General features: G+C 55.4%; 1 protein-coding gene across 7 annotated transcripts in view; it reads right to left on the reverse strand.

The window, feature by feature from the left end:
• S1PR2 (sphingosine-1-phosphate receptor 2) overlaps positions 1–15,259 on the reverse strand; it is a 22,746-nt gene continuing 7,487 nt past the window's right edge. Inside the window, exons 1-5 of one of the 7 annotated variants that reach the window (XM_027585788.2) lie at positions 9,314–9,430; positions 7,475–7,554; positions 6,936–7,013; positions 6,510–6,550; positions 1–4,234 (exon numbers count right to left, since the gene is read on the reverse strand). In XM_027585788.2, coding sequence (XP_027441589.1) covers positions 3,134–4,192 — 1,059 coding nt within the window. In that variant the 5' untranslated portion in view covers positions 4,193–4,234; positions 6,510–6,550; positions 6,936–7,013; positions 7,475–7,554; positions 9,314–9,430 and the 3' untranslated portion in view covers positions 1–3,133. Of the gene's footprint in view, positions 4,235–6,509; positions 6,551–6,935; positions 7,014–7,474; positions 7,555–9,014; positions 9,291–9,313; positions 9,449–15,259 lie in introns of those variants that run through there. The other 6 variants (XM_027585783.2, XM_027585785.2, XM_027585782.2 and 3 more) reach the window with 6 other exon arrangements.

Below are 15,259 nucleotides of genomic sequence, written 5' to 3' on the forward strand. Positions count from 1 at the left end.
GAAAAGACCAGCATGCGCTTTTGCTTTTATTCATTTGACAAACATTTATTGAGCACCTGCTGTGTCCTCACCACCGTTCTGAGCACTGGGGCCAAGCAGTGAACATGACAGACACAAACCCCCGCTGTCACAGAACTGGCATTCCAAAGGGGGCGGTAGAAAATAATCAGGCTAAAAAAAAAGCAAAATCTGTTGCATATAAGAGAGTAGCAAGGCGAGCAGATAGGACCAGAAATGTACGCACGGCCAGAGGCCTCACCCGGGGTGATATTTTTTTGCAGGCCAGAAGGAGCAGAGAAAAGGCACAGGCGTATGTGGGGGAAGATGGGTCCAGGCAGAGGGAACAGCAGGTGCAAAGGCCCTGCGGTGGGAACATGCCAAGTACTATTTAAGATGCTAGCGGCACAGTGGTAAGACAGATGCCATCCTATCTTGAAGGTGCTCACAGTTTAGTGGAGCGGAGGAGACAGATAAACCGATCTATAATATCCTCCCAGGTGATAAGCAGGAGAGGGGCTTAGTAGAAGATGGTCAGGGCAGGCCCCTCGGAGGAGGCGATCACTGAGCAGAGGCCCAGAAGGAGGCGATAGAGAAAGCAGGTGTGTATCTGGGGCAAATCTATTGACTCTGGCCTGGCGGATACCTCTTCTGCTCCTTTCACTCAGCTGGGGCTCAGGTTTCCAAACAGAGGCTGTGAACTGCTAAAGGAGGGGGACTCTGATGGGGAGTGCAGACCTCTCAGCCTCTGGCGGTTGTCTGCCCCACTCCTTCTCACACTGGCTCTAGGGTTTGCGTTGGTGTGCTGGGTGGGGCTCTAGCTTAGGGGACTGGGTTCCCCATCAAAGCTCCAAATCTATCTTCAAAGGAGCCACTGGGCCCTGTGCCTCTGGGCAGAAGGGAGTGTCAGCCTGGAGCTGAGCTAGGAACACCACCTCCCCCCCCCAAGCTGTGTCCCATCTGGGTTTCTCCCGGCTCTGGATGGGGTCTGGCAGCTCACATTCCCCACTCTTTCCATGGCAAAGAGGGGGTGGAGGATACTCTCTCTGGCCCAGTGGTGGGGCCGGTGGGACCCAGAGGCAGCCCAGTGAAATGTTGAAATCCCTTGTACCGGGTTGTAAATTGTTCCTGCCTGAGTTCATATGCAGACGGCGCTTGCCCCAACTAGCTGTGTGACCCTGAGCGGCTCACTTACCTTCTCTGAACCCACATCTCCACCATAGTTCATAGTAACTCCCACCTTCTGAGGATTCCTGTCTTGGGAAGTGCTTGATGGAAGTTACCCATTCCTTTGGGGAAGACTGAGCCCTGGAGGGTTATCTGGGCCCATGTCGCCCAAGACCATCTCCCAGGATGGAACACGTACATGACATGAGGTGAAGTAGGGGACCTCCCCACACCGCCAAGCTCTCTTTGAAGGGAAGCAGGGAGGCCTGGAGTCTAATTAATCACTGGGAAGGGCCAGACAGATGCCCTAGGGGAAAGGTCAGCATTTACCCTGTTTTCTCAGAAGCCACTGCAATCCTGGCTTGGGCAGGGCTCGGAGTTGGGCACAGAATAGGAAGGCTGGCAAAGGATGAGTGGCCTGGGCAGAAGCCACCCTCCCCATCCCGTCCACCCTCCCCATCCCGTCCACCCTCCAGCCACCGGGTGCTAGTTAGGGCAACGGCCAGGGCGCCTTAAGCCTCCAAAGACAGCAACCACCGAAACAAGGGATTGAACCGTTTATTGGCCTGGGCCCGGGTCTCAGGCACGGGGGGCATCTGGGGAGCTGTATGGGGGGAGATAAGCCCCCAACTGGCTCCTTGCCCCCCAAGGCCCCCTCCCCCAGCCTTTGCATTCACAAGAAATGGCTTTGAGGCATGAGGTTTCCTTCCCCGAGGCGAGCTGTACCCCAGCTCTCAAGCGGGGAGATGAGCCAGTAATTACAAAGGGGTCTGCGCAGGGGCCGGACCCCTCTTTGGCAGCTTCAACACAGACGTGAGACGACAGTAGCATCCATTCTGGGGAAGCACGGTGGGGAGAGGAGATCACACACATCACACACACGTGTACACAGACACACATAAATATACATTTGTACCGCAACGTCCCTTCCATCTATCCAAGGAATTAGCAAAGTCCTTCTGGGGCAGGTGAGGGGAGAGCACCCCACAAGCGTTGTCCTTGGTCCCCCCACCCCCATGTTTCTCCATACAATACAACTCGAAAGGAGGCACAGCAGGCTCAAGGCTGCCCTGCCTCAGGAGATCTGGGTACCTTGGCTGGGCTGGACCTGGGAGTAGCTTGGGGGGGGGCGTTTAGGAATGGGGGTCCTGTGCCAATAGCTCCCCTAGAACTTTCTCAAGTTCCATCCATCCTTTCCCACCAGGAGGCCTAGAGCCCTCCTCAGCTCCCCCAGACCAGTTTTTCCAGCCCTTGGTGACTCCTTTGTGTCCCAGATAGTGCAATTGGCCAATGAGGTCTGAGAATAGCATCCAGCCGCGCCGCCCCCCCACCCCACCCCCTGTGGTTTCCCAGCATCTCGTGGAGAGACAGAGGAAAGGGAAGAAGCAGCCAAAGTGGGCAGCTGGTGAAATTTGGGGAAGCTGTGGATTTGGGCTTTGCAACTGTCAGCCGGGGCCGACCAGGACAGTCAGGGAGGAGGCCTCCAGCCCTTTGGGACAATGGTTCTGGGGAAGTGGCCTGAGGTTGCCAGGAAAAGGTGACAGGCCGGGGGTGGGGGGGGGGGGAGGGGGCTGGATTCAGAGAAGGAAGTTCTGTACAGGGCAGAGGGTCAGAGAGTCGTGAAATGTTGAAATCCCTTGTACCGGGTTGTAAATTGTTCCTGCCCTGAGCTCCCCAAGTGCTTGCTTGCTGTCACCTAGGCCCCTTCCTGGTCCCCTGGAGTCTCCCCATGATTCAGGTCTGAAGGGGGGGGTCACTTCAGCTACTACACTAGCCTCTGACCCTGCTGCAGCTCCGCCATCCGACAGGTCGGTGTCTCAGCCGGCTGTGCCCGGGGTGAAATATTTTCAATATCACCCAGGTCTGTGGCGTGGGGGCATCTTGCTTGGCAGCCCCCCCATCTCTGTCCGAGGTCACCCGGCGCCTCTCCATGGAGCCCGCTACCATGGCCTGGCAGCCCACTTGCCCCTCACACCACTGTGTTGCCCTCCAGAAATGTGGGTGACGTGGGCATGTGCGTGCCCCTCTCCAGGGAGCTGGAGCTGCGGAGAGGCAGGAGCCGATGGCCCGGGGTCCCCCCCCGCCGCCCTTGAACCCCCGCCGCCCGCCGGCAGCACTGCATCGGCCGCAGTACCTCCCGCCGCAGGTCCCGGCTGCGCCACGTGTAGATGACCGGGTTGAGCAATGAGTTCAGGGTGGCGAAGGCAAAGAAGTAGTGGGCCTTGTAGAGGACAGGGCAGGACCGGACGGGGCAGGCATAGTCCAGGAGCAAGATGCTAAAGGCAGGCAGCCAGCAAACGATGAAGACACCCAGCACGATGGTGACCGTCTTGAGCAGGGCCAGAGTCTGGGGGCCAGCCACGTCGGCATGGCTGGAGCGGACCACGCAGTAGATGCGGACATACAGAGCGACAATGGCCAGTAGGATGACGGAGAAGATGGTGACCACGCAGAGCACATAGTGCTTGGTGTAAAGCGGCAGAACGGTGGAACAGGCCTCGAGGTGGCCCAGGCAGTTCCAGCCAAGGATGGGCAGGCCACCGAGAGCAAGTGAGATGAGCCACGAGGCAGCAATCAGCAGCAGCATGCGGCAGCTCTTGTCGCTGCCGTAGAGCTTGACCTTGGCAATGGCCACGTGCCGCTCGATGGCGATGGCCAGGAGGCTGAAGACAGAGGCGGAGAGCGTGATGAAGGCGGAGCCCTCTCGGGCAAACCACTGCACCGGTGTCAGCCCCAGCGTGACCGGGCCCGAGAGCAAGGTATTGGCTATGAAGGCCACTCCTGCCAGTAGGTCCGAGGCGGCCAGGTTGCCCAGGAACAGGTACATGGCTGAGTGGAACTTGCTATTGCGAGCGACTGCAATTAGCACCAGCAGGTTCTCCACCACGATGGCGAAGCAGAGGATGATGATGAGGGCCAAGGCCACCTGGCGGGAGGGCGTCTCCTGAGTGTCCAGCGTCTCCTTGGTGTAATTATAGTGTTCCCGGACCTTGCTGGGACTTAGGTACTCTGAGTACAGGCTGCCCATGGTGGGGCTCAGTGGCCGGCTAGGGCCATGGGGCTGTCAGAGCTGCAGAGAGAGAAGACAGACAGAGACCAGACAAGACAGATGGACAGGTCAGTGCTGTGGCTGCCCCCTGGGCTCTGACTTTGGATGGCGGTGGTTTGAGTCCCAGCTCCCTCATTTCTGAGTGCCATATGAAGTCAGAAGTATCATCATCCCTGCTTTACCAAAGGGAAACCCAAAGAGGTCGACTCACTTGCTGTAAGTCTCAAAGCTAGAGAACCACTCCAAAGCCTCTATAACCTCTAGCTACGCTGTCTTTCCAAAAACAGAAGCTCCCCCAAACAGCATGACAGACACAAAGTAAACTTCCAGAGCTCTCGCTCACCTACCCAGAGAGTGAGCCTTGGGCAGGGCCTGAAGGGCTCATCTCCCTTTTGGAATACACTAGAGCCCAGGGCCTCATGCCGCCTGCCAACCTGGGTCAGCAAGATGCTGGCTGCTGATAGCACCATCCCCTGCTCATTACCACCCACTGCCCTGGATTTCAGGCTGGGCCTAAGCCTTTCGGCCATGGGTGCTCCCAAGATAAGGTCTTGGGGAGACACCAGGGCGGCCCTGAGGTTTAAGCATCTCGGAGGTCATGGCATCTTCAAGGACAAAGACCTTGGAAGCAATCCAGGGTTCAAACCCACTCCACCTGACATGCTGTGGGACCTTGGGCAAGTCACTCAACACTCGGCCTCTCAGCCCCCAATGTCCTCATCTGCGAAATGGGGAGAAGGAAGCCCGCTTTATAGGAGTAATGGGCAAATCCTCTTGAATGGTACACGAGGCACCCTTAGCACATAGTAAGTACTCGATAAACGTTAGCCAACATATTAGCTCCCCTCTTCCACACACACACACACACACACACACACACACACACAGCCGGGGACTAGGTGCCCTCTAGCCAATCTTTGAGGAGGGGATGTAGACTGAGCTAGCCAGGCAAGATCCCCAACATCCTGTTCTCATCAGCACCATCTAGCCCTGCCCTGGGACAGAGGGTCCCAGATGGGTGGGCAGGGCGCTGGCACCCCCCCTCCCCTGCCACGATGAAATCCAGATGTGAGGCCCCAGGAACAAACAGGGTGGAGTCCTGACTTCCCAGTCACATCCGGTGTGGGAAAGGCTGGGAGGGGGTGATGGGATGGGGGAGCCACAGGAGACCAGTCTGGGAGGTCCTGGCAGGGAGGATGGGGCAGTGCTGAAGTCATGTGAGCCGAAGAGGGGGCTGAGGGGAGGTGGGGGACGGCATTTGTTTCCATGAAAGCCTGAGTCACCCCCCTCTCAAGGAAAACTGAGCCGTGGGGGGAGGGGGCGGGAAGAAGCGTGGGCAGAGAGGCTGAGAGGCCAACATCATGGCCTCCTCCCAGCCTGGTGGTGGTGGCGGGGGGATGTCACAGAGGGGCTGGTGCAGTGTCTGTCTTTCACGAGGGGAGCCTGGAGGAAGCTCCAGCCTTCAGCTAATGGGGGAGGGCGCGGAAGGAGCCCTCCCTAGGTGCCTGGAAACATGCCTGGCAAGGACTACGTGCGCTCCAGGAGTGCCGTTCCAAAAAGGCTGGTTAGGCCGGTTCCTAGTGAGCCTGGGAATTATGGGGGGCTTCCGGGATCACCCAAGCCATCTCAGTCCCCGGACGCCCCCTCAGAGGGGCGCCCTGGCCCCGGGCCTGACAGAGGCAGCTGCTCCCCCTGGGTGAAGGGGCATCCGTCCTAGTTTGGAAACAGAGAAGGGCTTGTGCGCATCCCCGGAGACTGCCGCCCCGCCCAGATCGCCACACAGAGGCCCCTTGTTCCCCTGCCGGACCGGGCCCTGGGCGCCCCAATGGCCTCTGCCCATTGCGGGCTGCAGCCGGCCGGGAGCTGGCTTGGCCCTGGCCTCCGCCTTACTGGACCGGCCTTCGGGGCAGAAACAGCCCGCGCCCTGATTGGCTTATTTTCAATCCCAGGGCCTTGAGCGATTCGCCCATTGGCCGGAGCTTTCCGTCCTCGGCATTTGATTGGCCCAGTTGGGGGCGCTCTAAGGAAGGCGCTAGCGATCGGTCCTTTGCAGGCCCTTTGCAGGCGGACCACTTCTTTCGGAGAACAGAGTTAGGGCTGTGTGGATGTCCCTGGGGAGAGTGTGAACCGCGGCCTGACAGCCGGGTCACGCCGACCAGACGCCCCCAGGCTGCCCTGGCCTGCTGGGCCGCTCCGAAGTTCATGACTGAGAAGCAAGGGCCCGTTGCAGGCCACCACCCGTGCTGGTGGTCCCATGGCCACCCCCTTCACCCCTCCCTCACACGGGGCCACCAACCTTCTGGTCTGGCAGCCAAGAGGAAGATTTATGGAGGCTTCCTGGAGAAATAAGAATTGGGTTCAGTCCTCCCACCCCAGAGACCCACAGAAAAGTCTGTCTTCTTCCCTGGGGGGTGCGGGGGGGGTGGGGATTGGGAGCCTGCGCACTCACTTTCTGCAGCCCTTGGAGGCTGTCAAGGCATCCTCAGAAGGAGGGGTGACTCGCCTAAAGAAGGGGAAACTGAGGCCCACACTGCTTCCCTCTTCTCATCTTCCCCACTAGGACTTTGCTGAAGACAGAGCTTAGGGTAGGCTCATGCTTCCCAGAAAGAGGAAGCAGGGCCTGGGGATTGGGACAGACAGAAGAGGCATCCCCAGGCAGATACAGGCTTTGGCTGCTTCCCCTCCCTGTGTCAGGCTCCCAGAGGGCCTGTCTCCTGCTCACCTTCACCAAGGCCGTCCTAACTTCTTCCCAGAGGCTCAGTAAGAGGTCACTGGGCTCAGAACCGGGTAATGGCCAGGCCTGAAATGGAATGAGAGGGACAAGTGACAGGGTTTGGAGGGAAGGGAAGATAGACCAAGACTGTTCAGGGGGAGATTAGAAGAGAGGAAGGACAGGGGAAGCCTCATTGGCGTCCAGGAGCCCCTCCTCCAAGTTCCCCTGAGGCAGGCCCGCAGTGCTTACAGTTCCACTGATCCATGCCACTTACCCTAGGGCAGCGCCCCCCACCCCCTTTTGGTTTCTCTTCAGCTGTCAGGCCCGCCCTACACTGCCGTTCTCCATGCGGCGGCCAGGGGGAGCTATTGAAGTCTATTTAAGTCACAACGCCAATACACTGTGTCACTCCCCCAGCTCCGAATTCTTCCATGGCTCCCCACTGCCCAAAACGGCCTGGCCCCTGCCTATCTGGCCTCCTCCCACTCTCCCCCAGGTCCTCTCAATTCCAACCACACTGGCCTCCTAGGTGCCACCCCCATCCCTACCTCAGAGACTGTGCTCTTGGCTGTTCATCCACCTGGCATGCCCTTCCCTCAGATCCTGGAATGACTGTCTTCTCCTCTTTCTGGTTTCGGGTTTTTGTTTTTTTTTTTAAGATTTATTTATTTATTTTGAGAGAGTGAGAATGAGAGAGAGAGAGAGAGACAGTACATGAGAGCGGGGAGGGTTAGAGGGAGAAGCAGGCCTCTCGCTGAGCAGGGAGCCCGATGCGGGACTCGATCCGGGGACTCCAGGATCATGACCTGAGCCGAAGGCAGTCGCTTAACCAACTGAGCCACCCAGGCGCCCCTCTGGTTTCGGTTTTAAGGTCACCGGCTCAGAGGGGTCTCCTCTGACCGTCAGTCTATCGTAGCCACCTTCCCCAGGGCCTTTCTGTGACAGCATCTGGCTTTATTATCTTCACACAACTTGCCATTCTCAGAGATTATTATTGTAATTTTTGTTTTCTGTCTGGCTTCCGTGGTAGAATATGAGTGTTGGAGGCCAGCGACCGAGTCCGTTTTCAGCCCCTTTGGCATGATGCCTGGCATACAGAAGGTACTCAGAAAACGTGTGTGATGGATGATGGATGATGGATGGATGATGGATGATGGATGGATGATGGATGGATGGACGGACGGACGAATGAAAGAAGCCCCGTGGGCCCCTGAGGGTAGAGGCACCTAAACTCAGCCTAGCCCCCAAACAACAGTAAAGGCTGGCCGCTGGCAGCCCCCTGACCGGCGAAGCCCGGCGCGTCTCCGTGGAGACAGCGGCAGGACCCGCCCCCGCCCTCGGGCTGCAGTCTAGGCCTCCTTATCTGGCGGTGGAATGCGCGGTATCCACACTCGCTCCCGCTGGGGCCGCGCCTCCTCTCTCGCGACAGCCACACGCGAGGAACCCCTACATGTCCCGTGGGGGTGGGGGACGCCTGTGCGTCCCGCCAGGGGCTTCGCCCTGGTATTCCCAGAGGACTTAGGGGCGGGAGTCGGGGTGGGGGGGATCCCAGCAGCAGCCGCACGGCCAATACCAAACCGCCGTCGCGCCACGCGGGGGGCCCGTGGGCTCAGCGCGTGGTGCCTGGAGCATCTGACTAGGGCAGAGTCGGGGGAGGGCATGGAAATCCCCGGGTGAGTCAACTCGTGCCGGAGGAGGGGGCGAGGTTCCGACGCTCTGCTGGGCCCGGGACCACACGGGGTCCGCGCCACGGGTGACTGCACCCCCGCCCTGTCCCTGGGCCCCAGGTGAAAGGAGAGGCGCGGGAGTCACGCACTCACGTTCCCTTTCCTTCCAGAACAAAGCCACGCCCCCAAGGGGGGGGTGACTGAAGACGACGAACTACTCGGGGAAACTGAGGCACCGAGGCCGACCTGCAGGCGCTGGGGCAGACGGCCCTCCCTGGGGACCCCGCCCCTTGGCTTAGAAGCTCCGCGGCGCGCTGCACCTCTCGCTCTCGCCCAGCCCGTGTCGGCCTGCGGCGGAGCCCTCCCCCTCATACACTCTCCCCAAGCCCCCCCCTCGCTCCCCCCCGGTCCCGGACCACACCGTTCTGCCTCCCAGTCTCTGGCCGAAAGCGCTCGGATCCGCCTTCTCTTCGGCGCCAACTTCCTGCCGCCGGGGAAGGCGGGGAGCTCAGTCTGGGGGTTCGCGGGCGCGGCTGTAGGGGCCGCCTGGAGTCGTGGAGAGGGCGCACAGTGACCACTCCCTCTGTGCGGCAGGAGCACCGGCGGCGCGTGCGCGCCCCGGTGCGCCCCCAACCCCTGGCCTGGCTCCCCAGCTCCGATCCTGCGACTCAGGGATCCCGGGCCCGTCCTTTCTGCCTCCCCCTCGTCCCGCACACTCACCTGGCTGGGCCGGCCCAGGTCCCTGCCCTGGCCGGAGGGGCTCTGGCGTCTGCGTCCCCGGGACGGCATCGGCAGGGGCTGGGGCTGCCCGCCGGGCTGGGACTGTGTCCCGGGGCTCGGGACCAGGGACAGAGGGGGGCGGGGAGAGACACCGCCTAGGCCCCCCACTCGCCCCGCCCTCCTCTCCTCCCCTTTCCGGCGGCGGCGGCAATGAATTCCAGATGTGGCGGGTCGGCCCGGGCGCGCGCGCTGGGGACGGCGGGGGAGGCGCGCGGGGTCCCTTTGTCCGCCCCCCCCACCTCTCGCCCTGCCCCCCCACCTCTCGCTCTGCCCCTCCCAGCCCCCCACTCGTGAGACCCTGCCGGCGCATGACGTCACGCGCCTCCGTGACGTCACGCCTCTCCTGGCCAGGTGGCCTCAACCCGAAACAACTGTCTTCAGTTGTAGATATACTCTTGACTCATCCCTGGGACCCCGGAATTGGAGGAGAACACGAGATCCCCTTTATTTACTCAACAAGGAGCCACCGAAGCACCTCTGTGTCAACGCAGCAAATAGGCATGAAGCGCCTCCTCTGAGTTCCTCCAATAATCAAGTCCTACCATGTGCCACGCCCTGCCCCAAAGACAGGATTAGTTTTTGCCTTGATAAGACCTTAGAATTCAGATAAGACCTCTAAAAAAGTGGGAGCACCCAACAGTCTATGCTGCCTCTGCTGATGGATCGCTTGTCCCGCCCTTGGTGTAGTCAACCAGGCAAGAAGGCCTGGGTTCATCCTGCCTTCCAACTTGGGGCCCAATCTTCTATACAGTTCTTTGGGTTCTCTCTCTCTCTTTCTCTCTCTCTCTCTCTCTCTCTCTTTTTAAGATTTTATTTATTTGTCAGAGAGAGAGAGGGAGGGAGAGAGCACAGGCAGGGGAAGTGGCAGGCAGAAGGAGAAGCAGGCTCCCCGCTGAGCAGGGAGCCTGATGCCGCGGAGCTCCATCCCAGGACCCCGAGATCATGACCTGAGCTGAAGGTGGACGCTCAACCAACTGAGCCACCCAGGCGTCCCTGGTTTCCCTCTCTTTTCCTCATTTCAGCTTTTCCTGGGCGACTCTGTATGCCTAGATGCTGAGATGGAAGGACACCCTCATTTACTGATGTGCGCACGTGTGTGTGTGTGAGAAATCAGCAGCTACACAACATGATAGGAGAGCTTCTCATTCCTTCAACAAATATTTTTGGTATACCTCCTGGGCACAACAGTGAACAAAACAGGAAAAAAAGTCCTCACCCTCATGGAGCTTATGTTCAGGGGCAAGAGAACAGCCTTTTAGGAGGGCACTGTTCGAGAAAATGCATGCATAATCTTCTTACGTCTATTTACCAGATACATTAAGCACCTGCTGTGTGCCAGACAGTATCCTAAAAAGGATATCAGGAGCAAAACAGACAAAATTCCCTGTCCCTGTGGAGCTGATGTTCCATCACATGTGCTCAGAATATCCAGAATATTGCAGAAAGAAGAAATTAGTGAATTCCCTGGGAGAGTAGGGGAGAGAGAGGGACAGGGCACAGGAGGGAGGCTGCTTTCATTCTGTGAATGCTCCCCTACCTTTTGATTTTTGTAACATGTGCATGTGTATCCTATGCCAATAATAAATTAAATTAAAAATTGACTGCTGGTGGGGCACCTGGGTGGCTCAGTCAGTTAAGCGACTGCCTTCGGCTCAGGTCATGATCCTGGAGTCCCGGGATCGAGTCCCGCATCGGGCTCCCTGCTCAGCGGGGAGTCTGCTTCTCCCTCCGACCCTCCCCCCTCTCATGTGCTCTCTCTCTCTGTCATTCTCGCTCTCTCAAATAAATAAACAAAAATCTTTAAAAAAAATTTTAAAAAATTGACTGCTGGAGACCTAGATGGTGCAATAAAAAGGAGAGAGAGGTTCAGTGCACTTTTCAGTAGGTGTATCATACTTCAGTCAAGAATGTTGAAACGCTAAACAATGAAAAAAGGGTATCTGCACTCCCATGTTCATTGCAGCATTATTCACAATAGCCAGGATATGAAATAACCTAAGCATTCATCAATAGAGGAATGGATAAAGAAAATGTGGTATAGGGGCGCCTGGGTGGCTCAGTCGGTTAAGCATCTGCCTTTGGCTCAGGTCATGATCCCGGGGGTCTCTGCTGAGCACGGAGTCTGCTTCTCCCTCTCCCTCTGCCCCACCCCCCCCCCGGCTTGTGTGCGCATGCGCGGTCTCTCTCTCTCTCTCTCTCTCTCTCTCTCTCTCTCTCTCTCTCTCTCAAATAAGTAAGAAAAATCTTTAAAAAATTATTTTAGGGGCGCCTGGGTGGCTCAGTTGGTTAAGCGACTGTCTTCGGCTCAGGTCATGATCCTGGAGTCCCGGGATCGAGTCCCGCATCAGGCTCCCTGCTCGGCGAGGGGCCTGCTTCTCCCTCTAACCCTTCCCGCTCTCATGTACTCTCTCTCTCTTTCATTCTCACTCTCTCAAAATAAATAAATAAATCTTTTAAAAAATTATTTTAAAAAGGGGGCGCCTGGGTAGCTCAGTCATTAGGCGTCTGCCTTCAGCTGAAGTCAGGGTCCCAGGGTCCTGGGATCGAGGCCCGCATCAGGCTCCCTGCTCAGCGGGAAGCCTGTTTCTCCCTCTCACACTCCCCCTGCTTGTGTTCCCTCACTCGCTGTGTCTCTCTCTGTCAAATAAATAAATAACATCTTAAAAAAAATAAAAATAAAAAGTTATTTAAAAAAAGAAAATACGATACACACAGGGCGCCTGGGTGGCTCAGTTGGTTAAGCGACTGCCTTCGGCTCAGGTCATGATCCTGGAGTCCCTGGATCGAGTCCCGCATCGGGCTCTCTGCTCAGCAGGGAGTCTGCTTCTCCCTCTGACCCTTCCCCCCCTCATGTGCTTTCTCTCTCTCTCATTCTCTCTCTCTCAAATAAATAAATAAAATCTTTAAAAAAAAAAAAGAAAATACGATACACACAGTGGAATATTATTCAGCCATGAGAAAGAAGAAAATCCTGCCATTTTCTTTTTTTAAAAGATTTTATTTATTTATTTGAGAGAGTGAGAATGACAGAGAGAGAGCACATGAGAGGGGGGAGGGTCAGAGGGAGAAGCAGACTCCCCGCTGAGCAGGGAGCCCGATGTGGGACTCGATCCCGGGACTCCAGAATCATGACCTGAGCCAAAGGCAGTCGCTTAACCAACTGAGCCACCTAGGTGCCCAAATCCTGCCATTTTCAACAGCATGGATGAAACTGGAGAGACTATACAAAGTGAAATAAGCCAAGCAGATAAAGACAAATACTGTTTGGTATCACTTATATGTGAAATCTAAACGAAACAAAACTTTCCTCCTAAAGGAGGAAAGTGGTGATTGTCAGGGGCTGGGGCTGGGAGGGAAAAGGGAGAGTTGGGTAAAAGGGTGCAAACTTGCAGATATAAAATGAATACGGTCTGAGGATCTGATGTAAAATGTGGTGGCTGTCCTTGCTGACTCTGTATTGTATAACTGAAATTTGCCAAGAGAGTAGAACTTAAACGTTCTCACACACACAAAACATAAATGTGTAAGATGATGAAAGTCTTAATTAATTAGCTGTACACCTTTCACAGCGTGTACATATATCAAATCAACATGCACACTTTCAATATCTCACAGTTTTATATGTCAACGGTGCCTCAAGAAAGATGAAATTTAAAAAAAAAAAAAAAAAGGCAGCTTGCTACCCAGACAATGCAACCAACAGAAGGGAGAGGTTTGGGACAGGTTTTTGTATGTATACCATAAAGAGTGTTGAAAAGCAAAAGAATACAAAAAGAAATTAAAAGTGATGTCTTTCTGCCTATTAAAAAGTGAAAATGGGTGAGTCTTAATGTGAAACTGTCTCAACGTGTTAGGTTGAAAATAAGCACAACGTAGATCAGTTTGCATTGCTTGCCTGCATTTCTGGGTGTATTTATAAGAGCTGTATAAATACACACACATTTGCCTGTCGGCTCACCGGCCACCTCCAGGAGAAGGCACAAGACACCAGTCACAGCGGTTACCCTCTGGGAGGGGAACTGGGGGCAGGGGAACAGGTGAGGGGGGCCAGATTTTTATAGTGTACCCTGGGGGACTGTTGGAAATTTTTAGCTCATATTACCAGTTTAAAAAATTGACAAAGACATGAGAAATCAAATATAGGTAACAAATCACCAGACTTCTAGTCATAAAATTGTTCTTGTAATAAAAATAATAATGCATATTATCAATAATATAGACAATAACATGGCTAATAAACATACTGATGATATTATTCAATATATTGCCATTAAATAAATTTATATTAATAATAAACATACTTTTTAAAAAGAACAAACATCTTTAAAAAGAATAAACATGTCTAAAAAGAATAAATCTATATTAATAATAAACATACTTTTAAAAAAAGAATAAAGATTTAAACAAAAAAGAATAGAAATGAACATTAAGAATCAATGTACTGGGCGCCTGGGTGGCTCAGATGGTTAAGCCTCTGCCTTCGGCTCAGGTCCTGATCCCGGGGTCCTGGGATCGATTCCCGCATCGGGCTCCCTGCTCCTTGGGAGCCTGCTTCTCCCTCTGCCTCTCTCTCTCTCTCTCTCTCTCTCTCTGTCTCTCGTGAATAAATAAATAAAAATTAAAAAAAAGAATCAATGTACTGGTGGACCTGGCTGGCTCAGTGGGTAGGGCATGCAATTCTTTTTTTTTTTTTTTAAGATTTTATTTATTTATTTGACAGAGAGAGACAGCGAGAGAGGGAACACTGCAAGGGGAGTGGGAGAGGGAGAAGCAGGCTTCCCGCCGAGCAGGGAGCCCGATGCGGGGCTCCATCCCAGGACCCCGGGATCATGACCTGAGCCGAAGGCAGACGCTTAACGGCTGAGCCACCCAGGTGCCCCAGGGCATGCAACTCTTGATCTCAGGGTCATGAGTTCAAGCCCCACATTAGGAGTTAGGCGCAGAGCTTAGTTAAAAAAAAAAAAAAGAAAGAAAGAATCAATATATTAATGCTACATATATGTACTCAGCATATATATTCATATAATGCTCGGTGCTAGCTCTGGTTATGCCTCATTGGTTTCTGCCATCCAAAACTGACAGTCTGCGATGGAGGAGACAGAGAAGAAACGAGATGGTTCTAACGCAGGTAGTAGGGCTTTGATGGGGAGATAAAGAAAAGTCAGACAATGACTTTGTTCCTTTTCCTGAGCCAGATTTCCACTCAGCTCCAGGCCAGATCTTGGGGTCTGATTGGACCTCGGCAAAAACTCACTGAAACCTCTGCCAAGCGCAGTGTGTTGCCTGGACAATCTCTAGAAACCAGGTGTTCAACCCACGGGGTACAAAGCACAAAGCAAACTGGGTCCTCCTCTCACCAGGGAGCTATCGGAGCGGAAATCTCAGCCCTCTGTGGGGACCTGAAGGCTGGGGAGGAAGTGCCCCCCCTACTCGGTCCGGCTGGCTCAGCAGTTTGCCACCCCCCCCAGGGACCTGGGGGTGGGGTGATATCAAGGCCACAGACATATCCGGGCCGTCTGTATTGGGACAGTGGCTCCTAGACAAAGGTGATACAGATACACCAACAGACAACTTCTGCCTTTCCCCAGCACCCCCGCCCCCCATCTCCTACTTCTGGGTCAACCCGAGGTCTTGGCGGTCAGCTGAGGGAATGGGCTGGAAAGACAACTGGAAAACACTGCAGGCCTAGACTTCCTGATGGTCTGGGAGGTCAAGGGGAAAGCTGAGCCCTGCCTAGGGGGGCCCCTGAATCAGAGAACAGTGGAAGAGGAAGGAAATAGGGCCCTTTTCTTGGGGAGCTCCCAGGCAGGGGAAGGAGAAGAAGGAAGAGGCTTGGTCCAGCCTCCACTAATTACAGGGCCACAGAGAGTAATGGCTAACGCTCCC

The sequence above is a fragment of the Zalophus californianus genome, chromosome 1 (assembly GCF_009762305.2).
Source record: "Zalophus californianus isolate mZalCal1 chromosome 1, mZalCal1.pri.v2, whole genome shotgun sequence".
Classification (NCBI taxonomy): domain Eukaryota; kingdom Metazoa; phylum Chordata; class Mammalia; order Carnivora; family Otariidae; genus Zalophus; species Zalophus californianus.